Source organism: Lepeophtheirus salmonis, chromosome 10 (genome assembly GCF_016086655.4).
Source record: "Lepeophtheirus salmonis chromosome 10, UVic_Lsal_1.4, whole genome shotgun sequence".
Taxonomy (NCBI): Eukaryota; Metazoa; Arthropoda; class Copepoda; order Siphonostomatoida; family Caligidae; genus Lepeophtheirus; species Lepeophtheirus salmonis.
Window position 1 is genome coordinate 16,864,465 of NC_052140.2, and position 12,753 is coordinate 16,877,217.

The window sequence follows — 12,753 nt, forward strand, 5'->3', positions numbered from 1 at the left end:
ATTTGTTTAATTGTCCTCGCATAATTTAGAATGTTAAAGTGCCGTAACATAAGGGGGCATTTTGAGTCCATAGCCCCCTAAAACGAGATAAAAATATAAACTGAGTTGTAGAATATGAGATCTGTTTTTCGAAGTTTGGTGCAAAAAATTTCACATCACATTTTGAACAAACCAAAACAAAAGAAAGAGTATTAAACTTTCGTGTTAAAACATGAAGTCACTTGTTCAAGTAAACACAGGTCATGAGCCAGTTTTAGCCCATATGAGCAAATAAAAAACTACAAGTACAATGTGCAATATTTGCATGGAAGAACCACAAAGTGCAGGCCATCTTATTAACAGATGCCCATAGCTCTCATATGAGAGATACCAAGCAATGCAAGAAGAAGATGAATATCTTCTTATTCTCAAATTTATTAAATGGTCAAAAATCCAACAAATTATTGATAATAACTATAAAATTAAACAGAACTTAAGATCAATTTCTGCTGAAGTAGCATATATACCCTTTTGTGTTGTGGTGTTCTTTGCCGTATGCATGTATAGTTGTGTAATGCATACATATATATATAATTTTATAATGTATGTATGTACTAATGTAAACAGCAATAAATTCTTAACTAACTAAGGGCCTCTCTAAACACCTTAATTTATTCCACGAAAATTAATAGTTATATCGTTAATACCTATTAAATATTCTTATTTATTCTGTTATTTTCTTATACACATAAAATAGAAAATGTGAAATTATAAATTCGGACCAATACAACCTACATTTTCTAAATTATCAATATTTTCATATTTATTAAAGACATTAGATAATTTTTATTAATATTTTCAAACTTTTTGGATTCATTTTTAAGGTGCTGCAACATTTACTCTGCAAATATTTCCCGCCCGAAACATCCCCCCACCCCACTTAAACAACAGTAATGCCCCTCCATTTATACTTCGAAAGTTGGGATGTTTTCATGTATCGCCGGATCCCAAAAAGGAAGGAAACCCACCAGCGGCATATAAGTTACCTTCAAAGACTACTTATCAAACACTTTAATTTATATTAAGGAAGTTGGGCTGCTTTTGGGTACCACCAGATCCCAAAATGAGATGAACCCCGAAACACCCTCAAATTTCAGGGGCCTTTGGGATTTAAATCGAGGGAGAGGATAAATGTAAGCAGCAGCAGTAGATTTCATCCCATTTTGGGGCCCGGCTGTACCCCAAACCAGCTCCAACGTTTGGAGCGTAAATGAAGGGTTTAGTGGGATCCTAGTGGTTGCTTAAAAAGTGGGGTTGTGTTTCATCCCATTTTTGGGCCAGGCTGTACCCAAAATTAGCATCAACAGTTGTGGGGTAAATAGGGGTTGGAGGGGCTCTTCGTGGTTGCTTAAATAGTGGCCATGGGTTTCATCCCATAACGGGTCCGACACTTAGGTTGTAAATGAGGGGTTGTGAGGGGCTCTTAGTGGTTGCTTAAGTAGTAGCAGTGAGTTTTATCCCATTTTGGGGACGGCCAAAAATATCCCAACATTCAGGTTTTATAAGGGGGTTGGAAGGGGCCTTTTCTAGTAGTTTATATAGGAGTGGTGATGGAGGTATACTTCAGGTGGGAAATGTCTGAATGGGATATATCGCAACATCAGTTGAGAAGCCCCTTATTTTATATTCTACATTCGACGTTTTGTCGGTCAAGGTTCTTTCTGTCGACGTTCTGACAATCGACGTTTTGTATAAGCTCCTTTAGAAACATATGATTTCTGTCTTAAAATTTTTTTTGACAGATTTGTTATTATTTGAATCTGTATAATTTGAGTGCACGTCCAACTGTACAATGTGCACCAGTTGGAAAGAGAAAATACGCCATATTTTGTTGTTTTTCTTCGATAAAGGGTAAAATGCAAGCATGGAGGCCAAAAATGTGAATAGTGTGAAACGCGCAATTTTGGTTTTGTTGATTCTGTTCCTGTAATTTTGATATCAACGATGTACGACTCACTAAAACAATAACTGTCGGAAATGTAAATAAAATAATGGAAATTTTCGAGACCTACTCTCATGTATGCACTGTTTTGGTTACCAAAAAGATAAAAATTAATAGGGGGTCCATTAAAAATTATGGATTTATTTTTAATTCCCCTGATATTCTTTTATTTATAATATTTACCCTTGCAAGAATTTTGAGAATTGGCATATATCTAGTTATTGTACTAAACAATAAATTATTTTTAATTTGTGACCCTTCCAACCAGTGGCTATATTTTGGTATTTAAAATTTTGCGTTGGCAAATGGCAATGGTTGATGTCTAAATTTATATAAGTTTTTTACTTATTAATATCAATAGTAAACATTTCCTTTTTTATAAGAAAAAAACCTCAACTAAAACATTGTAATATTTCAAAATTAGTATTGGAATAATTTGTCAAAAAGTTTTATTTTCTTTTTATTTGACATTTATAAAATAATTATAAATTTGTTTTTGAAAAAAAAAAAAATCCTCATGTGTCAAATTTCTATAGTGGTGAACGATTAAAAGATTTAGTGTATATCTTGTTAATATTCAACTTAACGAGATCAGAAAAGTAATTTAATATTTTCAAATTGATAAAAAAGTCATTCAAAATGTTTACTGGTTACAATAAAAAATCAAATTTATGTTTCAGCAACCGCTCTCCTAAGACAGCTGATGTATGCAGTGTACATTTGTATAGCTACTAGTGAAGTAACACCCTAATTACTGTGTTTGTTCATAATTAGCGATACAGATTAAATATTAGAAATTTAGTTTCTAATGTATAATTTAACCATTTTGAAATCATTTCCCGCATCAGCTTTTGTTCTAATTATTTATGTAAATGTAATTGGAGTATATACAATAAACAAAACTAAGAGTAACCAACCGAATTCATTTATTGAAATATATAAAATATGAAATTTTTTCTTCATCTAACAAAAAATTACACTGTATTTTGTATGTCGCCTGTCGATGATTCCGCTTATTTTCTTCCTATTAGTGTTTAAGCGTTAATTTGTTCTCTCTTATTAAACTGTTAACATTCCAAAAGAGATATTGAACATTATTTCTATAGTTCGGATGAATTGGCCAACTACGAATTGATTTTTGCCCTTAATTATTTTTCTTTTTGTAAAAAAGGTTGCATGATAAAATTAAGATAACACGTGCTAAACCATGTTACTGAATAACAATAAAACAAAATTTATTGCTTAAGCTAAGGGTAAAATAATTAAAAAATTTGGTCGGTTATACCGAGGTTAAAGAAATACAAGTTTACATATAACATAATGCATGTACGACTGATGTTTGACTTCCACCATGCTTTTATTAGTGAGGTCATAGAGTATGTTTAGTTGTGGGTTTTATCCAAATGAGTATGTCTTGCGGTCTTGCCTAGCAGTCAGTACGATACATCAAATTGAAAATTCTAGCAATAGTGACGTTATACAATATGATTTGTTACGTGTTCTGTCAAAATCAGTCTGTCTTGCCAAGCAGTCGGTACAATACATCAAACTGAAAATTCTAGCAAATTCATTATGGTCTAATCTTGTATTTCTATCAACCTTGGGTTATACATTACTGAAGAGTTATAAGTAAAAATAATTTATATATCCGAATGTAAGACAAAAATACTTAAAAATATATTCAAAGGAAATTCCTTAGTAACTACATATTTTATACGTAATAAGTCAAACTTCAAAATGCATGGTTAGATTAAATGGTAAGCATTATCATTCAATGATATTAAAAAAAGTAATTCTTTTCAAATGTGAATCCTATGGGCGTTCAAAAACTTTGTATTATAGCTTAAAGAGCCTCCATTCAACCTCCGGTGTACTTAATAAAGAAAACAAATAAAACACTTTGTATTAAAAACATATTTGACAAAGCAAAGTTGTATAGTTAATATTTTATTCTTAAAACCACATTAGACAAAATACCCATTGTCAAACTGAGGCGTCGCGTCGTGAGGGAAGAAATATGAGTAATGCTAACTATAAAATAAAGAGATAAATATAATCACATATGATTCAATAAAACGATGCCATCAATCAATGATAAAATAAATGAGGAATTAATTGTGGACAAGGAGAGGGGAATGGAAAATGACTACAAACATTGAATGAAACATGATCATATTTGAAGAAAAATGATTTAATTTTGTGTGATCATAAATCTGTCACTTTTTTAATTTATATATGATTTTGAGGACATATTTTTTTCCTTAAATATAAAAAGAATTATTATGAATAAATTTAAGCATTACACTTATTTGTGGGGTACATTTTTCAAAAGGCCTTTTAAAGCCTTTTGATAAAGGAGCTTTCCAAATATTAATGATGAAGGCATAGATGTAGTATTATAAAATTCTACAATTTGTATGTATAAGACCGACCCTTAATCGGTAAAGTTTTACACATTATGTAATTTTTTTTATTCTCTTTTTTTTTTAGTTTTTCATATGTGAGGTTCTAAACTTTATTGTTGATGTATCAAATATCTATCTCACGGATATATTTCTTGGTGGAAGATTTATGCTCTATGGATCACAAGTTTTAAAGTATTATAGTTTTTCGCATTCTAGAAGAAGGGATCTTCCTAATCCAATGTGTACAGTTTTTCCAACAGTAACAAGGTGAGATTGCATTTGGGTCATTCCAGGCCATAACGTCCAAAAAATTAAAAAAAAACATCTTTTTGTAGAAGGCTAATACTATTTATATATGAAAATACTAAAAAAAATCAGGTAGATTTCTTCAATATGAAAAAATAATCCATCCGTAATATTTAAATGCTGATTTTTCTCTGTAATATAGCTGAGTAGGGGCTTTGCTAGCTTTCTTTATTGAAGGGGTGGCTAGGCCCCAAAAATTATCAACGCCGTTTTAGTTTAACTTATATAAACAAATAGGTTTATTTCTATACTATTAGAGGATGTCCGGGTGGGTGAGCTGTATAGAGGGGAATAGAAACAAAGAATAAAAGTAGAAGAAAAAAGACAGAAAAAGGGATGTAGAAAGAGACCAAGGAAAAAAATAGGGAGGAGGGATATAACAGAAATTTTTCGGGTGGTTCAGCCTCCATCCCCCCAAAAAAAAAAAAAAGGTATAGTGACGCCACTTCAACTGAAATTTTCTCTATTTTTTCTAAGCCAGTTTAAAATAATTAGCAATTTTCACAAAAAAAAAGGTGGAAAATGAGCAATTTTTCCTATATAGGTCAAAGTGAGCAAAGTTTGGGCAATGGTACACAAATCCTTAGTCTACAAATATTTTTGGGACTTTTATTTAAATATTTAATATTTTACTAACTTTAGACACCCACATCTCCAGTAATACACAAATTTATATTAAAACTTTAGAATTTTCATATCTAAGTGGTATTTTCATCATGAAAAATATTAACTAACTCTCAAATATGTCCTTCACTCCAGTGGTCGTTTTGGTTCTGAAATGCCCCATTTTTCTTGTATAATATAATTTACTAATATGATTTTTTGTTTCAGTTGTACTTTCCACAGCGTCGGAACAGCAGCCGGGGAACAAAAGTTTAATAGTCTATGTGTGCTATCACTTAATATCATCAATGAAAAAATATACGTACTTCTCTGGTTTTGGCTATTCGGAGTCACTATTGCAACTGCCATTCATCTGTTTTACAGACTTGCTGTGATTATGATGCCTCATGTCAGGTATTTGAAGAATAATTACGCATAGATTATGGAGTCATAGAAATGTAGTCAAATTATATTCGACTTTATCGAAATTAAACATATGTGACACGTCATCAATAAAGCAAACTAATTTCCCCCCTTATTTGTGATAAAAAATAATTTTATAACTATTTACTAATTAATGAATGTCACAAATACATCAAATCACAATTCTTTAAAAATTAACTAAATAATAGCTCCAATGCTAAATCATAAAAAATTTTAACGTGCATAGTTTTTTTACAATTTTTGCTACTCGTTTTGTGTCAATTTTCCCTTGTCTTGTGTATAAAAATACTGAATTTTATACATATTTGTGATCCGTCTAATGAAAAAGCAAGTACAAACAATTTTTCAAAATGGAGTTTGGATTACTTATGCATTTTTGTACAAATTATCGTTCAATTTCATAAACAAATTATTATAATTATCAAATTTGAACTACTGCAATTTGAACTTAAAATAGTAAAAATGCATTGAAATATTAAATGAAGTATATATTGACAGATTTGTTTAAAAATTCGTATCGGGCTCAAATTATTAATTAAGTAAATATTCTGGTGTAACCAAACTCATCCAAGAAATTTGAATAAAAATAAAAATATATCCATAAAATATTGGGTTTTTTGTATGACGTAAATAAATATATTTCTCATTCATTTTTTTGGTTTATCTTCAAGATTGTTGCTGTATTGACTCACCGCATATTAATATATATTTAAAGATTATATATTTCTCTCAATTATCAAATTACCATAAGTACAAGTCTTAAAAAATGTATTTTATAACTATATTGAGATCTATAAAAAACGGAACATACAATAATATATATCAACGAAACCTTACATTAAAAATCAATTATTTTTTTTTATATATTTTTGTAGACCTACGCTTCTCATGATGAGAGCTCGAACATTCAAGCCTGAAGATTCAAAATCAGTTCGACGGATTTTAGCACGGTGCTATCTAGGAGATTGGTGGGTTCTCTACCAAATTGGAAGAAACTCCAACACTCATTTCTTTCGATATTTACTAAGATACATCGATTGCAAATTTACGAGCATAGATAAAGCGGAGTCTAGTGTGGATGATAGCCTTGGCGGTCGAGCCTACGAGGATGGCTCTGGAAGTGAAAACGGAAAACCCAGAAAACGAGGTCGAGTGGCAATGCCTTATGTCGTTTGATTGAACAATTAATAATTACTATATATTGAATTAAAACATAATATTAATGTATTTGATGTGCTTCATGGAGTCACCTAATTTAACATTTCTACTTATTCATTTTGTATGTTTTGAAACCTTTTTGAAAGCCAATTATTAAGAGCTGACAAACGCCAATATATACAACATACATATATATATATTATAGAGATAAGATAGATATTATATAATTAATTATTAAATACTCCGGCTGTAAATTACAAATCCATTGGTTGTTTAAAAAACTATTCGACTTTAAAATCATTTTTAAAAATGTTTTCTTCTTTATATCATAGGTGAATACATTAATGTTGTTTTCTAACTTTAGTTTGTCAGTCAAGAAATGATGATTATTTAACTCAATATTTTGAAACAACTACTCCAGTGTCTGCATTTTGATGACAGTATAAATATGACTAAATAAACCACCTGTCTTTTGAAAAATTACAAATGCAAATTTAGAAATGTTATAAAAATATTATTAAAAGAAATTCTTTCATTTTTTGAATAAACATCCACTAAAAACGTTAGTTATTTATTTTAAATGAAAAATAAAACCTTAATTTTTTACCAAAAACTAAACAAAAAGATTATTTGTCCAATCTTATTTTTTTTTTAAACATACTATTTTTGTATATAAGGAAAAAAATTAATAGTTCAAAATGATAACGCAATAGTCTATTGAATTGATATAAGGCATGCATTTGAAATATCAATATATATATTAATAGTCATGATAAAAATCACCTGCATTCAGCGGTCGTTTTTAGGTTTTCCTTATCTGACCGATTAACATTGGTTTTATTGTATGTGTATTTTAAAATTATTTCTTTAGTCTGTCTTCCACAAATTACTAATTATAGGAGATACAATTTTAAAAAATGATTTAGAAATGCGTCTAGAATTTTTGTTTAATTTAGTTGTTGCCCCACTGTCACAAATGTGAACGGTCAATCACATAGATTCAAACAACTAGGGGAATCTGGGTATCAAAAAACACCGTAATTATTATTATCATTTTGACAGGTAAATTGACAAACCTAAAATAACATCAATAAATTTACTCATTGTTTCATTTTGACCTTGAAGTGTAATTTGTATTGCCTACTAAGGCTTTATCCGAATGAATGGACGATAATTATTCATCAAAGAATACGAATAAAATCCCAAGTCCATCATGAGAAAAAGCTGGCTTCAGTGTTGACTAACCACCCCATTAATTATGGGATATATTATATTTCATCTTTCTTTAAAAAGAGTTTTACGGATTTGAAAGAAATATTTAGAGAAGTTTTTGACGTTTTGAAGAGCAAATAAAAAAATGTACCCAAAAAGTTGAATTAAAATACAATCTTGCTAATTAATTACATTTGGGAAGGGGAGGAATGTGCTGAAAGTGTGATAAAAATGAAATATTTGTCCCCACATTTCAAAAGTGATAACTTCTTTTTTCTTCCTCTTTTGCACTCCTATAATTATGTATATTTAATCATTGTGTCCTATGGGTATGTGTGTGTCGTGTATGTATAAGTTATACGATATTGTACAAATTGTTGGTTGCATAACCTATTTGTTCAATAAAAAGAGATAAATAACTTTAAAAGATGAATTTATAGTCTACTATATAAATGATGCAAATTGAGTATTTCTTTGCTATATGATATATTAACGATGTCACATAACTTTTTTAATATACTTTACTTATTGATAATACGTATTAGCTGGTACTAGGAAAACTACCCGGGGGGGAAATTGCCGTGGAAGAAAATCCCCGTATTTTGTTTAAACTTCATGATGAATAATAACAAATTAGAAATTCTCTTAATATTATTTATGACAAATATCTAAACATATTATTTCATTCGCCCTGGAAGTTCCCTCAAGTGTGATTAATATTATTGCAATACAATTTCCATTCAATTTTTTAAATTCCATCCAATCTTCTAAGAAATGGATTGAGAGGATTGCCAAGTGGGGAGGGGGATAAACAACTTAGGTTCTCTAAAAATATGTTTGAATACCTCTCCCTTGATTACCCACAGGAATTGTAATATTGCAATAAACCACCGCCAATTTCGTCCAATGCATCCAAAGAACCCCTCTAATATCAAAAATAGTTCCAAGCAATAGACAATTATTCTTTGGATGATGAATTCGCCGTGATTTTTAAGGACACAGGGATACTCTCATGAACCCCACCGACACCAGGGCTTGGAAATATTTTGAAGTTTCAGCAAAATAAGGACAGTTTTCTCCCAGGCAATTTTCCTAACCCCAATTTTCCTCCATGACAATTTTGTCCAGAGCAATCTTCCACGGTCAATTTTCTCCAGGGCAGTTGGAATGGGCTGACTGTTTACTTTCCTATTTCCTATAAACTTGTACTCCCCAACTGTTAAGTTAAATTAAGTCTCAAATTAATGGTTGTATGAAATATAATCTGCCATGTATGTAAAAATAAAAGAAATCAAAAATTACCATGGTCATCCCAACAATTTGAAGAATGTTAGAGATGAATGCAGCTTAAGTGTCATGATATTTTATTAAATTAGCTGGGAGCAACTTACAGAAAGAAAATAATCACAAATTCCACACCCTATCTACAAGGAAATATACATAAATTATTACTCCGATGTCGACCCTAATTTTGCTCTAACTCCAACAAGGACTCGTGTTTAAAACTCCCCCAAAATATGCTCAGTGTTTTTGTATGTTATTTATTATCATATTAACTCCTAATTTGTTTAAATTTATATGTTCTCAAGAATTAAATAATACTGATAACATTTAAAAAAAATTGTTTACAAACATAAATAAAAGATCATATTTTAAACAACTCTAGCTATAGGGTAAGCCTTTAGTAGGTTCATAGTAGTACTAAGGATTGACATCCAATCTATGTTTTTGCAAGATTCTTAGTAGTTATCTAATGAAACGTCAGGACAGCTTAGATGTTATTCTTTTAAATATCTGTTAAACTGTTAAGATCATTATTAGATTGTTTTTTCTAATATATCTGGGTGCCCTATGATTTACAACTCTTTTTTATATCATGTCAATACGTTTTTATCATAGATTGAAAAATGTATATTTTTTCTCCATGGATTGGGAGAAAGTGAATAACTTAGTAGACCATATAAATTAAAAGTTTGTAGTCCTAGATTCTGATAAAAATAGGTCACATTTACTACATCTCTTCTTCGCTTAAAAAAGAAATGAAAAATAATCTATTAGAAATTATATCAACCTACTTGACTGAGTAGGTGTACAAAAAAAAAAAAAAACAATCAAAAAAATGCAGTAGTTAAATGTGTTTGGTTTGTTATTAATGTTTTTTGTTTTTTTTGTTAGTTGGGAGATTTTGTAATCTGAATATAAGTAAGTTATTAATCAAATAAGCCATATTTATAGATACGCTACTTATTTATTTATATGGATTTATTATGGAGCTGCTATTTAAATAAATCTGACAATGTATCTTTAAGGAATGGTTTATAAGTAGTGTCCATATTGGGAATAAATCTTTATAAAACGTAATTTAATTTTGTGGTTTTAAAACTAAATGCTCTAGATGAATGGTTCCCATAGTAATAACACTTCCAAGTACTACCATTATTGGGTACATTCTTTAAGTTTGCCCACACGGGCTAAGAAATAACTTTGCAAAGAGAAGAATACATTATTGTAATTGGAGTTGGAGGAGAGATACCCCAACTTTTTAGAGATATTTGGGGTATTAGCACTTTGGATGATCACGCAAGTAGATGTAAGGTATCATTATGTGGAAAAGGTTATGAGTTTTTCTCTTATGGAGTATACAGAAGGAGGTGAAGTAAAAGAAGACCTCGGAGTCGATTCATAGAATAAGGAAAGAGGCTATAGGAGATCCCATCATGGAAATAGCCGTAGTACTGGGCATAATGAGATATGATCTCCTGCAGCCTCACCCTCAGTCGATGGATCGACTCTTAGTCCTCTCCTTCTACTTCAATAATATTATTTTAGCGACATTTTATTTAGCGAATTTATTTCTTTATTATTAAAAAGTTTCGATAAATGAATTTCTGCTGTTATTGTCTCCTATTTTGAGATAGAAAGAGATAGTTTGACGTGCGTGGAAACTTGTACAATGTACCTGATGTATTTTTTTCGGATGAAAAGCAGCGTGCAGTGAACTTTTTGTACATGAAGTTGTTTCCCAATAGAACATGTGCCCCTTTATTCTCCTCCTTAGACCCCCAATTGAATTGCATTAAAGTTATAAATTTTTAATATTTTGGATAGCTTACACTAATTCTCACTTTAATAATATTATTTTGGATTGGACAGTTATATTAAAAATCCATGTATAGTATATAATTGGACAAGCTACATCATAAACTAGAATAAACAATCAATCTAGAGCAAAATTTCCATAGTTGTGGTGATTTATGCATTTTTTAGTATTGAATTACTTTGATCTGTTATGACCTCTTCCTGTGGCCATTTGTATATAATCTTCATACTAAGTTTGCTCAAAATCGATCTGTAACTTTTGTTGTAATCATTTTGACTAACAAACAAACAAATTAATTGGACGTATAAAGGTGTTTGAATTTTGCAATGCTAGTCTCTGTATTTTGTCAAAAATTTGGTTGCCCTGTTATTGTATGCTTAAATCAGAGCTCCATATGCTAAGGCCGGTTTGACCACACTAAAATAAGCCCATATTGCTTTGCGATGGCTAATGCCCCAGGTTAGTCCGATAAGTATTGTATGGCGAAACTTCTTAAATTTTGACAATTGTGCTCTGAGAGGAGTGTGGAATCTAAGTTTCGAGTCCAATGTAATGCTGAGATATTTCATCTCTTGAGATTTTTGTAAATGTGAGGGAGTAATGCAAATTGCCAAGTATTTTTTTTAAAAAGCCTCTCTGCATAAATTTACATAATACACATGATATGTTTTTTTTGGTTAGATTACTGATATTGTTTCATCTCAAAAGAACGAAACAAAACATAATTATATTATAATAAAACCAACACATTAACGATTTTTTTGTAAATCTGTTTTGCTAACATTCTTTTTTTCCTTCTATTGGGACTATTGTCTAAAACATTTCGTTCCAATATACGAGGGGGGGGGGGGTCCTTCATTGGGGCTACTAATTGTTGATATATCTGTTGCAATGACTTAATTTTATAGTGATCTTTTCTGATTTGGTGTTAGATTATGTTGAAGCAATATACTGTTCCATCTCCTAACTAAATGGAGTATCGGAGACCGCTTCACTCTTGATGGAGCTTGATCTAGATCTTTTGAGATTTATTGGGCTTCTGAGATAGTCTTGACGGCCTCCTTTGGGACTCTCAGTGTATACTTTTTCTAATTTCTTCCCAATTAATTGATAAACTTTTTCCATTCGATCCGATGTGCCAAAAGCTATTCTTCTTTTCGGGGTCGAGAAGGATTAACATTATGTCACTATCATCGATTATTTTAGTGGATTTGTATAGATACCATATTCGGCATTTGATCTGTTACATTCTTTACAACTGATGTACTCTTGTCTTTTCTCAGAGAGAGAAGAAGTTATCTTCTACATACATTGCTTCACTGTTATTTTTTCGTTTTCACATTTAGAGATTGTGCGATTATAATTAAAGCAGTTCGAACACTGTCGCCGAGCTTTTTCAAAGTCTAATTTAATTATTTCCCCAAGACTGAAATAATTAAGTACATATAATAATTAAATTCATTTTATAATAAGTGGATACGTGAAAAGTTATATGTTATTCAAGCTACTCTTTGAAATTAAGGCTATTCAAATTTGATTATTTA

General features: G+C 30.5%; 1 protein-coding gene across 2 annotated transcripts in view; it reads left to right on the forward strand.

Moving 5' to 3' along the window:
* Window positions 1-7,440, forward strand: part of LOC121125560 (innexin inx2-like) — a 139,893-nt gene extending 132,453 nt beyond the window's left edge. For both annotated transcript variants that reach the window (XM_071891493.1, XM_071891492.1), the window contains exons 6-8: window positions 4,472-4,653; window positions 5,524-5,709; window positions 6,615-7,440. In XM_071891493.1, coding sequence (XP_071747594.1) covers window positions 4,472-4,653; window positions 5,524-5,709; window positions 6,615-6,915 — 669 coding nt within the window. In that variant the 3' untranslated portion in view covers window positions 6,916-7,440. The remainder of the gene's footprint in view (window positions 1-4,471; window positions 4,654-5,523; window positions 5,710-6,614) is intronic.
* Window positions 7,441-12,753: the final 5,313 nt, after the last annotated feature.